At 46.9% G+C, this 15,527-nt stretch overlaps 1 protein-coding gene across 2 annotated transcripts; it reads left to right on the top strand.

Moving 5' to 3' along the window:
• The first annotated feature begins 446 nt into the window (after positions 1-446).
• On the top strand, positions 447-15,299 carry LOC116272620 (alpha-2-macroglobulin-like protein 1). 2 transcript variants are annotated; one of them, XM_031661369.1, is made up of 12 exons: positions 447-634; positions 2,124-2,352; positions 2,549-2,675; positions 4,479-4,600; positions 5,130-5,181; positions 5,861-5,944; positions 7,975-8,151; positions 8,320-8,401; positions 8,762-8,918; positions 12,063-12,137; positions 12,317-12,479; positions 14,843-15,299. In XM_031661369.1, exons 2-12 carry the CDS (start codon positions 2,185-2,187, stop codon positions 15,175-15,177), a joined length of 1,542 nt encoding a protein of 513 aa, XP_031517229.1. In that variant the 5' UTR covers positions 447-634; positions 2,124-2,184; the 3' UTR covers positions 15,178-15,299. The 2 variants fall into 2 exon arrangements, with proteins under 2 accessions (XP_031517229.1, XP_031517228.1); XM_031661368.1 differs by lacking the exon at positions 447-634 and having other exon boundaries at positions 1,953-2,352.
• The last annotated feature ends 228 nt before the right edge of the window (positions 15,300-15,527 follow it).

The following is a 15,527-nucleotide window of genomic DNA, read 5'->3' as shown; positions in this document are numbered from 1 at the left end:
ATCCAGTTCGCTGAAGGTCGTCGAGGGAAGGATAGTCATAGAATAAATCTCTGTAAGCCAAAGTTTCTCTCCTCCTCCAGAAGACAGAACTCCCCTCGGGAAACTTTATCTGTATTCACAACTATTAAAGAGCCTCAGGCCAGAGGCCCCAAAAATAACGTAACTTTAACCCCGCAACACTTCCCCTCCTCAAGGCCACCTGCTCCGCACTGCTCCCAGCCCGAGAAATGCCAACGGGGCTGCGGGGCCCAGGTGACAGGAAGCTCTCGGAGGTCTGTCTCAAAGAAGAGCCAGCCCGGAAAGCCTATGGGTCCATTCCCTGGCCAAACCCCTGGCCAATATCATCACTTCCCTCGATGACCTTTGTGACTAGTTAGTTCCTCTTTGGTCCTTCCTCCTTGCCTCTGACTGGATTTTCTCTGCTTCCCTCTAAATTTCTTTCTAGTAATCCCTCCATCCCAATTTATGTCACAACAAGTCTCCTGTTTCCTAAAGTTTTCATATTCTCAATTTCATCAGCAGGTGGTGGTCATCCAGAGGCTTTTGCGTCATCAACTTCTTCACGTCAAGCAGAGGATTCTCAGGTCCGCCAGTACTTCCCGGAGACCTGGCTCTGGGATCTGTTTCCTATTGGGTAAGTGATGACTCAAAAGTACAGTAAAGGGCCAGGTCCATGGCTCACGCCTGTAATCCCAGCACTTTGGGAGGTTGAGGAGAGAGGATCACTTGAGACCAGGAGTTCAAGACCAGCCTGGGCAACGTAATGAGCTTCTGTCTCTACAAAAGAAATTTTAAAAATTAGCCAGGTGGTAGTTGTGTCCTACTCGGGAGGCTGAAGTGGAAGGATCACTTGAGTCTGGGAGGTGGAGGCTGCAGTGAAGCAAGATCACATCACTGCACTCCAGCCTGGGTGACAAAGCAAAACCCTGTAACAACAACAACAACCAGAAAAAACCGTAAGATTCTACAACGTAGAGCCTGTACAAAACTCAGAATCAGATGCGTTCCTAATGGCTCTAAGTCTTAAGCAACGAAAGCTTGATGGGGTGTGGGAATTTATTTATTTATTTATTTATTTATTTTTGAGACAGAAGTCTTGCTCTGTCACCCAGGCTGGAGTGCAGTGGCACGATTTTGGCTCACTGTAGGCCTCAACCTCCTAGGATCAAGTGATTCTTGTGCCTCAGCCTCCCAAGTAGCTGGGACTATAGGCGCCTGCCAGCACACCTGGCTAATTTTTGTATTTTTAGTAGAGGCAGGGTTTTGCCATGTTGGCCAGGCTGGTCTCGAACTTCTGGGCTCAAGTGATCCACCCGCCTTGGCCTCCCAAAATGTTGGGATTACAGGTGTGAGCCACCGTGCCCAGCCTACCTGAATTCTTATGCGTTCGTATACAACCACTCAAAACAAATCCACACAATTCCACACTCATGCATTGCAGGCCCTGTGTTCTTACTACCGAACCACACACATTTAAAGGTACATATTGACATCAGTTTTTGCCCACTGCTTGCATGTCCATTTTGACAAGCCCTGAGAACACGCATCCTCACAGACTCAGAGGGCACCAGCCTCTCTGTCAGATGTGCTTGCACAGAGATGCCCACCCCTGACTCCCCACACAGTCCCCCTCCTCCATATGAGTGCAGCCTCACTCACTGGAGGATTCACACTGAGACTCACCTCTTCAGTTGCCTCTTTACTTCTCCCCACACAACAACAGTAACAATTTTACTTCTGCAGATGAATGTGTAGCTTTTTTTTTTTTGGACAGAGTCTTGCCCTGTCACCCAGGCTGGAGTGCAGTGACGCAATCATAGCTCACTGCAGCCTCAAACTCCTGGGCTCAAGCCATCCTCCTGCCTCAGCCTCCTAAGTAGCTGGGACTACAGGCATGCACCACCACACCTGGCTAATTTTTAAATTTTGGTAGAAATAGGGTCTCGCTATGTTTCCCAGGCTGGCCTCAAACTGCTGGGCTGAAGCCATCTGCTCACCTCAGCCTCTCAGAGACCTGGGATTACAAGCATGAACCAGCACACACCACCGAATTTGTGGCTTAATTCACAACAGTTCTCGCCCCACGCTGCGTCTGCCTCACGGGGGTCCTTGTGTTCTCACAGTAACTCCGGGAAGGAGGCGGTCCACGTCACAGTTCCTGACGCCATCACCGAGTGGAAGGCGATGACTTTCTGCACTTCCCAGTCGAGAGGCTTTGGGCTTTCACCCACTGTTGGACTAACTGCTTTCAAGCCGTTCTTTGTGGACCTGACTCTCCCTTACTCAGTAGTCCGTGGGGAATCCTTTCGTCTTACTGCCACCATCTTCAATTACCTAAAGGATTGCATCAGGGTGAGAGCTGGGGATACAGGAGTCAGGTGTCAGCCCTGGAATCACGCTTCCCGCATAAGTTTGTCTCTAAATTGGAAGCATCCCAATTTTCCCTGGGAAAGAGAGGAGATGTCAGTATCTCGGCCCCCAGGTTTCCCAGGCCTCTATGTATTACGTCCTTCGTTTGGACCCTTTGTCTCTTAAACCTCCTCCTTAGGTTCAGACTGACCTGGCTAAATCGCATGAGTACCAGCTAGAATCACGGGCAGATTCTCAGATCTCCAGCTGTCTCTGTGCTAATGAAGCTAAAACCTATCACTGGAACATCACAGCTGTCAAATTGGGTAAGAGAGGGAAGCGGTAGATGGGCGAGGAAAGCCTGCAACAGAAGCCCAGTGACTAAGCACTCCGTCTTTCTTCTCTGCCACATCTGCCTTGCTTCCTCCTCCCTCTTTGTTTTATTTACCTCTATTTTTCTCCCTCCTAAGGCTGTTATAAGTCAATACACAAACATTCTTTGATAGGTGACCAAATTTATTCAAACAGGAATATTTTGAGTGTGAAAGGGAGAGCTTTTAATATTTGTAGCTGGACAAGGAATACATGGTCATGTAACTAATCAAGAACTTACTATAAGAGTCCCTGGGCCAGGCACTATTCTAACTGCTTTATGTATATTAACTCATTAAATTGATTGATTAATTAATTTTTATTTTATTTATTTGTTTTTGAGAGGAAGTCTCACTCTGTTGCCCAGGCTGGTGTGCAATGGCACAATCTGGGCTTACTGCAACCTCCACCTCCCTGGTTCAAGTGATTCTCCTGCCAAGCCTCCCAAGTAGCTGGATTACAGTTTCGTGCCACCACCTGGCTAATTTTTGTATTTTTAGTAGAGATGGGGTTTTGCCATGTTGGCCAGGCTGGTCTCAAACTCCTGACCTCAGGTGACCTGCTTGCCTCAGCCTCCCAAAGTTCTGGGATTACAGGTGTGAGCTACTGCACCTGGCCTTTTATTTTCTTTAGAGAGACAGGATTTTACTCTCTCACCTAGGCTGGAATACAGTGGTGTGGTCATGGCTCACTGCAGCCTCAACCTCCCCGGCTCAAGTGATCCTCTCACCTAGGCCTCCCAGAGTAGCTGGGACTATAGGATCATTTCACCACCATGCCTGGCTAATTCAATTGGCAGAGAAGGGGTCTTGCTATGTGTCCCAGGCTGCTCTCCAACTCCTGGGTTGAAGCGATTCTCCTGCCTCACCCTCCCAAAGTACTGGGATTACAAGAATGAGTCACCTCACCTTTAACTCATTTAATCCTCACCCCCAACTCTATGGGATGTCAGTCACTCATAGGTGAAATCCTTGCAACTTAAAGTTTGATCTTCGTATGTATGAGTTATCTCATGCTGCTTGACAAATTATTGTAAAACTTAAGTGTCTTAAAAGGACAAACATTTATTATCAAACAGATTCTACGGGTCATTAATCTGGGTGCAGCTTAGCTGGGTACTTCTGGCTCAAGGTATCTCATGAGGTTGCACTCAAGCTGTCAGTGAGGGCTGTGGTTTCATCTGAAGACTTGACTAGGAGAGGATTGATTTTTCAAGCTCATCCCAAAGTCTCTGATCCTCACAGCCTGCTAGACTGAAGGACACAGTTCTTGACCTCAGCTGTTGGCTAGGGGCCTCACTCAGTATCTGATCACATGAATCTCTCCGCTGGGCTGCGTCATCACACAACAGCCGTCTTCCCCAGAGCAAGCAGTTTGAGAAAAGGGGTGCACCCAAGATGGAAGCTGCAGTCTTTTTGTAACCTAATCTCAGAAGAGTCATTACTTTTGCCCTGTTCTATTTAACAGAAGTGAGTCGCTCAATCCAGCCCACACTCAATGGAATGCAAATATCAGGATGCAAGGATCTCTGAGGGTCCTTAGAGGTTACTTACCACACCGGACTAGCCTCTCTGGCATCACCTGGGAGCTTGTTAGAAATGCAGGATGTAGGCTCCACCCCAGGTCTGTGGCAGCAGAGTTTGCACTATAGCAAGATCCCCATTAAAGTTTCAGAAATGCTGATCCAAATGGGAACGGACCTCGCTGGTACCTCTGGCAATAGGGCTAATGGTTTCCCTTCTCCTTCTTTCTCTCAGGTCACATTAACTTTACTATTAGTACAAAGATTCTGGACAGCAATGAACCATGTGGGGGCCAGAAGGGGTTTGTTCCCCAAAAGGGCCGGAGTGACACGCTCATCAAGCCAGTTCTCGTCAAAGTGAGTTTGCTTCAGAGGTCGAGACAGCAACCAACTGAGGGATGCTCAACATCTCCTCTTGCTGCGAGTTTGTCTCTCACAGCAACCGTACTCCAGTCCAATCAGGCAGCTTCAACGTTCTCCTTCCCTGGCCCCTTGAACATTTGCCTAATCCACACCCATGGCCTATGAAAGCACCTAAAACCTGGCACATCATAGGCACTCAATGAATGTTAGTTTCCCTGATTAAAATGTCTGTCTTCATCAATAGCTGCCTTTTTTGTCCCGTCATGAAGCCCATTGTCAATCTTGCCCCTTAGAAGTTGCCTAATTGTGTCTTTGGCTCTAGCGCTTGCCCAGAAAGAACTTTACAGAAAGGGCCCATCCTTGGTTGACACGGAGTTCTTCTGAGCTTCAATGAGAAGCCCTTCTCTGCAGTTCTGAGGGAAGCCCTGGGGACACAGCGGGGGGCCTCCCTTCCCTTTCCTTTAGTGCCATCTCTCCTGACGTTCATCTTTGTTGTTTTTATCTGTGTCTCTCTTCATGCCAGCCTGAAGGAGTCCTTGTGGAGAAGACACACAGCTCATTGCTGTGCCCAAAAGGTGGGTGGACTCAGAGCAGGATTGGTGGTGAGAATTCCCTTAGAGGGCAGGAGATTTTCTTTTCTTTTCTTTTCTTTTCTTTTTTTGAAATGGAGTCTCGCTCCATCCTCCAGGCTGGATTGCGGTGGCGCAATCTCAGCTCATTGTAACCTCTGCCTCCCAGGTTCAAGTAATTCTCTTGCCCCAGTCTCCTGAGTAGCTGGGACTATAGGTGCATGCCACCATGCCTGGCTAATTTTTGTATTTTTAGTAGAGACAGGGTTTCACCATATTGGCCAGGCTGGTCTCGAACTCCTGACCTTGTGAGCCACCCACCTTGGCCTCCCAAAGTGCTGGGATTACAGGCGTGAGCCAGCGCATCTGGCAGCAGGAGATTTTCATAGACAAAAGGAGGAATGCACAGGACCAGAAGGAACAGGAGAGTCTGGGGTGCCATTCCTCATGGGGCTGATTAACTGGGAGGCAGGAGGAAGAAGAGAAAGTGTGCAGCACGATGATGACTCTCTGTGGAATTTATTTTCAGCAAGATCACTATGAATAGTACCCAGTGCTTTCTGCATCCCAGAGAAAGCGCCGAGCACAGAAATCCCTGGATTATAGAGAGTTCTACAATTTTGGCTTCAGAACCCCTGCCATTTCCCATCTTCTACTGTGTCACCTTTTTTTCTGCCTCTCACAGGAAAGGTGGCATCTGAATCTGTCTCCCTGGAGCTCCCAGTGGACGTTGTTCCTGACTCGACCAAGGCTTACGTTACAGTTCTGGGTAAGCAGTTAGAGATTCTTGGCTCAGAAACGAAAAGGAGAATGGAGGCTGCAAAGGTGTGGTGTGGGGCGGGACATGCGGACCTATCTGGAGAATGTGACTAATGACAAGTGACTGAAGGAAAAAGAGCGTATTTTATATAGGAGGGAAATACAGTGTAGGCAACAATACAGACGGGATTAGACTTGTATTCTAGTTAAAAATGGAAAGGAAGCCAGGCGTGGTGGCTCACGCCTGTAATCCCAGCACTTTGGGAGGCCGAGGCGGGCAGATCACGAGGTCGGGAGATCGAGACCATCCTGGCTAACACGATGAAACCCCGTCTCTACTAAAATTACAAAAAAAAAAATTAGCCAGGCCTGGTGGCGGGCGCCTGTAGTCCCAGCTACTTGGGAGGCTGAGGCAGGAGAATGGCGTGAACCCGGGAGGCAGAGCTTGCAGTGAGCCGAGATCACACCACTGCACTCCAGCCTGGGTGACAGGGCAAGACTCCATCTCAAAAAAAAAAAAAAAGAAAGGAGTCAGGGTAGGAAGAAGTTAAGGTCACTGAAGCTTGATATGTATTTAGGTTTAGACAGTCTATAAATCGGGTGAAGGGAAGACAAAATATTTGCAGCAGCCGTTTTTAAAAATGAGGAATTTGGGTATAGTTTAGGGAAGATACAACCATATTTACAATAGGCAGCACACTTACTGTTTTGGGCAAGGGAGGAAGTGGATTGAGAAGCATGAACTTAAAAATCATATCTAACCTGTCATTTAGTAGCCGTGTGACCCTGAACAAGTTAGTGAACAGTTCTGGACCTTCTTTCCTCTTCTGTAAAACAGTAACAATAACCTACCTCTCAGACTGGTGTAAAGATTAAGTGCAATATTAAAGTTCCCAGCACAATATCTAGCATGTAGTAGGAGCCCTGTGAATGTTAGACTCTTTCTTTACTCCCTCGCCCTCTGTTGAGATCCTTTGCAGTCACAACGTCTCTGTTTTGTCTATTTTATTCATCAGTCTGACATAGCGCTTGCCTTGTTCTATTAGAGTTCAGTGTCTATGTCTGTCTTCCACACTATGTTGGGGTCTCCTGAAGAGCAAGGGCCACATCTTTTTCTTTTCTGTTCCTAGTACGGTTCCTGCAACATAGTTGACATTCAGGACACATGTACAGATTTGAATGGAGCTCGTTGGCTACAGTGCAGATGTTAATGAGTCACGTATGTCAGGCTCACTGGCTTGGGAAGCATAGGAAGGGGTCAGTGACAACTTGGAGAAGACTGTCAGGACTGTGTTTTAGAGAAACTTGGTGATTTGGAGGGTGAGGAACGTATGTGCAGTGGTAGAGGAACTTAGAGATTGAGCCTAAGTGATACAAGTTTTGTCACATCACTCATCAGTTCAGTGACATGTCTTCTTTTTTTTCTTTTTGAGACGGAGTCTTGCTCTGTCACCCAGGCTGGAGTGCAGTGGCCGGATCTCAGCTCACTGCAAGCTCCTCCTCTCGGGTTCACGCCATTCTCCTGCCTCAGCCTCCCGAGTAGCTGGGACTACAGGCACCCGCCACTTCGCCCGGCTAGTTTTTTGTATTTTTTAGTAGAGACGGGGTTTCACTGTGTTAGCCAGGATGGTCTCGATCTCCTGACCTCGTGATCCGCCCGTTTCGGCCTCCCAAAGTGCTGGGACTACAGGCTTGAGCCACCGCGCCCGGCCGACATGTCTTCTTAAAAGCCCTGAACTCTCTTGACAGCCTATGCACCTCTCTGTGTCCTCTAGCACCTCCTACATATCCAGTATGATATTGTAGTACTGTATGAAAATTGTCTATAATGAATAAAAATTGTAATGTGTTGTAATGGTTTGCTCCTCTGTGAGTTCTTTGAGGGTAGAGACAGTTTGATTTACTATTGTCTTCCCAGGGCACATAGTAGGTACTTACTAAATGATAGCTAATACATGTTTGTTAAGTGAATGATGATAACTCTTAGAGGGTTCCTTCTTCCCTGTACCCCCACCTTCTCTCTCTCCTTTTGGATCCCAGGAGACATTATGGGCACAGCCCTGCAGAACCTAGATGGTCTGGTGCAGATGCCCAGTGGCTGTGGCGAGCAGAACATGGTGTTGTTTGCTCCTATCATCTATGTCTTGCAGTACCTGGAGAAGGCAGGGCTGCTGACGGAGGAAATCAGGTCTCGGGCAGTGGGTTTCCTGGAGATAGGTAAGTTGGTTCAATCTTTCTTTCTTGGACACTCTCCTCCACTAGGCCCTATGACAGATTGATAAGATACAGGGAATTCCAGCCCCTGAAGTGTCCCATATCCTTGAAAAGCACGGGGGTGTTTTTTGAAGTTGTCACTGTGATCTAAAACCACATTTGGCTCCCCAGGGTACCAGAAGGAGCTGACGTACAAACACAGCAATGGCTCATACAGTGCCTTTGGGGAGCGAGATGGAAATGGAAACACATGGTAATATCGCCCAATTCCCAATGAGTTGTGTACTCCAGCGCGTAATTCCTGAGCCCTCTGGAACTATTCCAATACCTCTCCCCTTCACCCCATTCCTTCTTGCACTCAGTCTTCTACCTCTGTAATACTGCTTATTTCACCCTCATGGATGGTCAAGTCCCTCCATCTTCTCCCTGAGCTTGTGCCTCCCCTGTTCTTGTCCTCACTGGGGCCCGTTCATGCCTCTGTTTCCTAGGCCTGCTATGGCATATGTTCCCTCAGCTCCCCTTCTGGAAGTATGCACCCAGATACATGAAAAAATGATAGCACCCTCACCTGGAAATTCACCTTCATGCCACATTTTCCTCTTTACCCATGTAGGCTGACAGCCTTTGTCACGAAATGCTTTGGCCAAGCTCGGAAATTCATCTTCATTGATCCCAAGAACATCCAGGATGCTCTCAAGTGGATGGCAGGAAACCAGCTCCTCAGCGGCTGCTATGCCAACGTGGGAACTCTCCTTCACACAGCTATGAAGGTGCGGATCTGTCCAGGGGCCTGCAGCCGGCCACTGTCTCAAAGGACCTCACACCTCTGACCGAGCAGAAGCAAAAGAGCACTGGCCTGGGAATCAGTTTTCTTCTGGTTTCCACTGTGGCTCTGGGTGCCCATGGTCAAAATGCTTAGCTGGTCTGGGCCTCAGTTTTCATGTCTGTAGAATGAGAATACAGATGAAGGCTGGGTGCGGTGGCTCATGCCTGTAATCCCAGTACTTTGGGAGGCCAAGGTGGGCAGATCGTTTGGGCCCGGGAGTTTGAGACCACCCTGGGCAACGTGGTGAAACCCCATCTTTACAAAAAACAACTATGAAAAATTAGTCAGGCATGTTAGTGCATGCCTGTAGTCCCAGTTACTTGGGTGGTTGAGGTGGGAGGATCACTTGAACCCGGGGGGTCAAGCCTGCAGTGAGCTGTGATTGTACCACTGCACCCAGCCTGGGTGATAGAGTGAGACCCTGCCTCAAAAAAATAAATAAAAAATAAAGGGGGGGAGAGAGAGAGAGAGAGAGAGAGAGAGAGAGAGAATGTGGACTGGAGCATGGTTCTCAAAGCATAGTTCGCAGATCAGGAGCATCAGCACCACCTGGGAACTTGTTGGACATGCAGATTCTGACTCCCAGCGCACAGCTACTGAATGATGAACTCTGGGAGGGTGGGCCAGAAATTTGTGTTTTAACAAGCCGTCCGGATGATTCTGATACACACTGAAATTTGAGACTACTGCACTAAAAGATCTCTGGGCCTCTTACTATGTCACCAAATGCATATGGGAAAGCCATTTCCTGTGGTGAGGACTAGTAGGCAGCCCAATGTCTTTTGTAAGAGGTTTACTCTGCTGAGCACTGTTCTAGGCACGTGGTTTATTTGACATTATTTAATGTTTACAACAAATCAGTGAGCTAGGTATTGGAATGTCATTATTAATCCCATTTTACAGATGAAGAAACTAAAGGATGGAGACTAAGTAAATTGCCCAAGGTGCATGCTAATAAGTGTCAGGACTGATATTTGAACTACGGCAGTTGCATTCCAGAGGCACTGCTCTCTTCTGTTCACTATTGCCTGTACCTGTCCCAAACAGGGTGAGGCGTAGATCCTGCAGGAAAAGTCGTTCAATTCAGAACACACTCAGTGCAAGAAAGACTTGTATAAACTTTTGTAGAGAAGTCACTTACATTGCTATTCCAGGGCAAGGATTAAAAATCTTGAGTGTTAAAAAAAAATAAAAAATCTCTTTATAGGATTCATTAGACTTCCTCTGCAGGATCTTACTAGTCTCCCCTAAGTTCTCATCTTCATCTTCTCTTATACACTGTATGAAATATACCTGGGGGCTGGGCGCGGTGGCTCACGCCTGTAATCCCAGCACTCTGGGAGGCTGAGGCAGGTGGATCATGAGGTCAGGAGTTCGAGACCAGCCTGACCAACATGGTGAAACACCGTCTCTACTAAAATAAAGGACTTGACTAGAGCAAGATCCCAGAGGTATTCTTCCTTCTTTCCTTTTTTTTTGTGAGACAGAGTCTCGCTCTGTTGCACAGGCTGGAGTGTAGTTGCAAAATCCCAGCTCACTTCAACCTCCACCTCCCGCGTTCAAGTGATCCTCAGCCTCCTGAGCAGCTAGGACTATAGGCATGTGCCACCATGCCTGGCTAAGTTTTGTATTTTCAGTAGAGATGGGGTTTCACCATGTTGGCCAGGCTGGTCTTGAACTCCTGGCCTCAAGTGATCCACCCGCCTTGACCTCCCAAAGTGCTGGGATTACAGGCGTGACCCACACGCACCCAGCCTCTTCCTATTTTCTTATGAGAGGAGGCCAGTCCATTGAGAAATCCATCCTCTGTGTAGCCAAGGTTCGTGGTTTGGCACATGAACTCCAGAATTAAATGTCCTGGGTTCAAATTCCAGTCCTGCTGCAGATGAGCCATGTAACCGTGAGCAGGCTATTTCATCTTTTTATTTATTTATTTATTTATTTATTTATTTTTGAGATAGTCTTGCTCTGTTGGCCAGGCTGGAGTGCAGTGGAGCAATCTTGGCTCACTGCAACCTCTGTCTCCCAGGCTCAAGCAATTCTCCTGCCTTATTGTCCTGAGCAGTTGGGATTACAGGCATGTGTCACCATGGCTGGCTAATTTTTGTATTTTTAGTAGAGACGTGGTTTCACCGTGTTGGCCAGGCTGGTCTTGAACTCCTGAACTCAGGTAATCTGCCCGCCTCAGCCTCCCAAAGTGCTGGGATTACAGATGTGAGCCACCGCACCCGGCTGAATCTTTTTTATTTATTTACTTATTATTTTTTTGAGACACGGTCTCACTCTGTCACCCAGGCTGAAGTGCAGTGGCATGATCATGGCTCACTGCAGCCTTGACCTCCCCAGGCTCAGATGATCCTCCTACTTTAGTTTCCTGAATAGCTGGGACCACGGATCCGCATGCCACCACACCTGGCTAATTTTTGTACATTTTGTAGAGACGGGGTTTTACCGTGTTGCCCAGGTTGGCCTCAAACTCCTGAGCTCAAGGGATCCTCCCCACTGCCTTGGCTTCAAGCTGGGATAATAGGCATAAGCCACCATGCCTGGCCACAAGCTATTTAATCTTGTTAAGTGTTTGTTTTCTTATCTATAGAATGAGGATAATAGTTTGATTTGATATTTTTTAAAATTTGCTTTGATATTTCTGGGAAAGGCAATAAGCAGGGAAGGTCTCACCTAATCTCCCCTGGAGAAGGGCTGGGCGTTGTCCTGCTTGACGGGAGCTGCATGTGAGGAGGCTCAGATGCAGTGATGCGGCAGATTCTCTCCTTATTCCTCCCTTCTTTAAACCTCTCATGCTTCTTAACTCCTCTCTGGTTTCTTCAACACCCACTCAGCTGAAGTCCACGTGCTGCCTCCTGCAGGCTGTTTAAGGCTCTGCAGTTACTGAAGTCCAGCCTGTTCCCTCTTTGTGTGTCATGGAGGCTTGAGCTGCAGAAAGCCTGTGGAAAGAAGAGCTTTCTTTATTACTTTTTTCTTTTTAAAAATAATTCATCTGTTCAGAGGGGATGTCGTTTTGCAATCTGCACATAATTCTTGCAGCTGCTGTCTGCTGCCCTGACTCAGTCTCCCTGTTTGTCTCTAGGGTGGTATTGATGATGAGGTCTCCTTGACTGCATATGTTACAGCTGCATTGCTGGAGATGGGAAAGGACGTAGATGTAAGTTCTCCTGGCTCCTCCTCTTGATACCCTCCTTCTCATGCCTATTCCTAGAGACATTGACCCATCTTTGTCCCTAGTCACCCTTTTAAGGTCAAGAAGGATACGACGATTTCCTGATTACTTCCCATTTTTTAAGGAATGCCTTATAAATTATGGTCTTCTTCTTCACTTTTTAGGACCCAATGGTGAGTCAGGGTCTACAGTGTCTCAAGAATTCGGCCACCTCCACCACCAGCCTCTACACACAGGCCCTGTTGGCTTACATTTTCTCCCTGGCTGGGGAAATGGACATCAGAAACATTCTCCTTAGACAGTTAGATCAACAGGCTATCATCTCAGGTATGTTGGTCCTGTTAAGAGTTGTTTGAAATTGTGAACGTAAGCTGTGAATTATCTATAATCTCCTTAGTATCCTCTGTCCTACACATGAACTTTAGGATTCATTTTAGTAACAGTTGTTAAGTCATAAAATTATTGTTGGGAAGTTTGTGAGAAACACATGCAAGTGCTCACAGGGCATTTTTATACTTTTTTTTCTTTTTCTGAGACCGAGTTTCTCTCTTGTTGCCCAGGCTGGATTGCAATAGCGTGATCTTGGCTCACTGCAACCTCTGCCTCCCAGTTCAACCAATTCTCCTGCCTCAGCCTCCCGAGTAGCTGGGATTACAGGCGTGTGCCATCATGCCCAGCTGATTTTTGTATTTTTAGTAGAGAAGGGGTTTCACCATGTTGACCAGGCTGGACTCGAATTCTTGACCTCAGGTGATCTGCCCGTGGGATTACAGGCATGAGCCACCACCAGTGGCCACATTTTTATACTTCTAATGTGAAGAGAAACTACACTGAAGAAGCTAGTCAGAAAGTATATTGTCATTGTGGAATTACCCTTTTGGAGATCTTTGAAAGTTCTTTGACGTAGGACCACTTTAAATATTTTTTAAATTTTTATTTTACTTTTTATTTTTTTGAGACGGTGCCTTGCTCTGTTGCCCAGGCTGGAGTGCAGTGGTGCAATCTTGGCTCACTGCAGCCTCTGCCTCCTGGATTCAAGTGATTCTCCTGCCTCAGCTTCTCAAGTAGCTGGGACTACAGGTGCCTGCCACCACACTGGCTAATTTTTGTATTTTTGTATTTTTAGTAGAAATGGAGTTTCACCATGTTGGCCAGGCTGGTCTCAGAATCCTGACCTCGAGTAATCTACCCTTCTTGGCCTCCCAAAGTGCTGAATTATAAGCGTGAGCCATTGCACCTGGCCTGGACCACTTTAAATGTATTTAGAATACTATTTGAAGTTATGGCAGATCTTGTAATGCATTTCATTTATCTGACTGTGTATTTAAAATTATTCTTCCAGGCAGAAATGCAGTCTCAGCCTTCATTTATATGAGTGTCATGGCTGAACTGTCCTCTCATAGAGGGTGGGGTAGCTTTTCCTCTTGTGTGTAAGAAGCTCTAGTCATGAAATGTGTGTCTGAGACAATGGGACCTGTTCCACCATATATTGATTTATTGTGATGATCTCTTTTCCATTATCTTGTATTGCAAGCTCACATGTTTCCTGTTACATTCTTCCAATTAGATTGCCTTTCTGTGGTTACCTATTATCTCTAAAATTCTGTTTAATTAGTCTTCTAACTTATACCCTTCTCATTTCCATTTGTTAGTTTATTTTTTCTTCAAGTTATCCGTTAACTGTCATCTTGGCTGTAACAGAGGTTTCTTTTGGTCTCATGTCCTTTTTTTTTTTTTTTTTTTTGAGACGGAGTCTGGCTCTGTCACCCAGGCTGGAGTGCAGTGGCGTGATCTCAGCTCACTGCAAGTTCCACCTCCCGGGTTCACGCCATTCTCCTGCCTCAGCCTCCCGAGTAGCTGGGACTACAGGTGCCCGCCATCACTGGACTGCCTTCTAAGCGTATTTCATATAGTTGGCCTCATTAGCATTTCTTCATGGTTTCTCAGAATTCTTACATATGCTCTGCCATTTTTGTTCTACCTAAAATGTTGAATCTGGTTTGTTTGTTGTTTGTTTTTTTAGATGGAGTTTCATTCCTGTTGCCCAGGCTGGAGTGCAATGGGGTGATCTTTGCTCACCGCAACCTCCACCTCCTGGGTTCAAGCGATTTTTCTGCCTCAGCCTCCCGAGTAGCTGGGATTAGAGGCATTCGCCACCACACCCAGTGAATTTTGTATTTTTAGTAGAGATGGGGTTTCTCCATATTGGTCAGGCTGGTCTCGAACTCCCGACCTCAGGTGATCCGCCCACCTTGGCCTCCCAAAGTGCTGGGATTATAGGCGTGAGTCACCACGCCCAGCCTAAATCTTTGATTAAATAAAATAAATCCTGAAAAATTCATAAAACTGTAAGCAAACAAAAATTGCCCCCAAACACAGAGATTCTTGTAAGAAGCTTCTATTTACCTATTTCCATTAACATCAAAACTGATAAAGTAACAAGAGTGGTTTTCATGTAATTGCTGGAGGCAGGAACATTTATTGATGCTTCTAGCTTTACACACATGCGCACACATGCATCCTTGCATTTACATCAAGGTCAATGAATCAGCTCCATCTAAGACATTTTTTTCTACTCTGTTTAATTCTCAGTTGGTACTTTCTCTGCTCTAAGATGCTGCATTTACAAAGTGAATGTGGGAAAGCCAGTTCCTTCTAAGGACATCCTAGTTATGTTTCTTTTTCCATAGGAGAATCCATTCACTGGAGCCACAAACCTGCTCCATCATCGAATGCCAGCCCTTGGTCTGAGCCTGTGGCTCTAGATGTGGAACTTACAGCATACGCATTGTTGGCCCAGCTTACCAAGCCCAGCCTGACTCAAAAGGAGATAGCCAAGGCCACTAGCATAGTGGCTTGGTTGGCCAAGCAACGGAATGCATATGGGGGCTTCTCTTCTACTCAGGTAAACAGCCTGTTCTCCCACTGCCACTTAACAGGTAGAATTAGATCTTGTATGGAGATAGAGGAAAAGGTATTGTCCTTGCCCTCTCGGTCCAGGGTCTTAGAGAGGAAAAGCCTGTGAAAAATATATGGAAGTATTCATAAAATGGGTTATATGAGCACATAAATAGTACCAGATGCATTTAATTTTCTTTTTTTGTTGAGTGTGAAACACTGGGGCCGGGCATGGTGGCTCAAGCCTGTTATCCCAGCACTTTGGGAGGCTGAGGCAGGTGGATCACCTGAGGTCGGGAGTTCGAGAGCAGTCTGACCAACATGGAGAAACCCCATCTCTACTAAAAATACAAAATTAGCCAGGCATGGTGGTGGGTGCCTGTAATCCCAGCTACCTGGGAGGCTGAGGCAGGAGAATCGCTTGAACCTGGGAGGCGGAGGTTGCGGTGAGCTGAGATGGTGCCATTGCACTCCAGC

The sequence above is a fragment of the Papio anubis genome, unplaced genomic scaffold (genome assembly GCF_008728515.1).
Source record: "Papio anubis isolate 15944 unplaced genomic scaffold, Panubis1.0 scaffold1397, whole genome shotgun sequence".
NCBI lineage: Eukaryota > Metazoa > Chordata > Mammalia > Primates > Cercopithecidae > Papio > Papio anubis.
This window is presented reverse-complemented; position numbering and strand designations above follow the sequence as displayed.

What these genes read in the sequence shown, in the direction of transcription:
- LOC116272620 (XM_031661368.1), top strand. Translation starts at nt 2,029, where the DNA reads ATGAACCAGCACACACCACCGAATTTGTGGCTTAATTCACAACAGTTC. An exon ending in TCAAGCCAGTTCTCGTCAAA is followed by an intron (nt 4,601 to 5,129) that starts GTGAGTTTGCTT and finishes TCTTCATGCCAG; the next exon opens with CCTGAAGGAGTCCTTGTGGA. An exon ending in TCAACAGGCTATCATCTCAG is followed by an intron (nt 12,480 to 14,842) that starts GTATGTTGGTCC and finishes CTTTTTCCATAG; the next exon opens with GAGAATCCATTCACTGGAGC.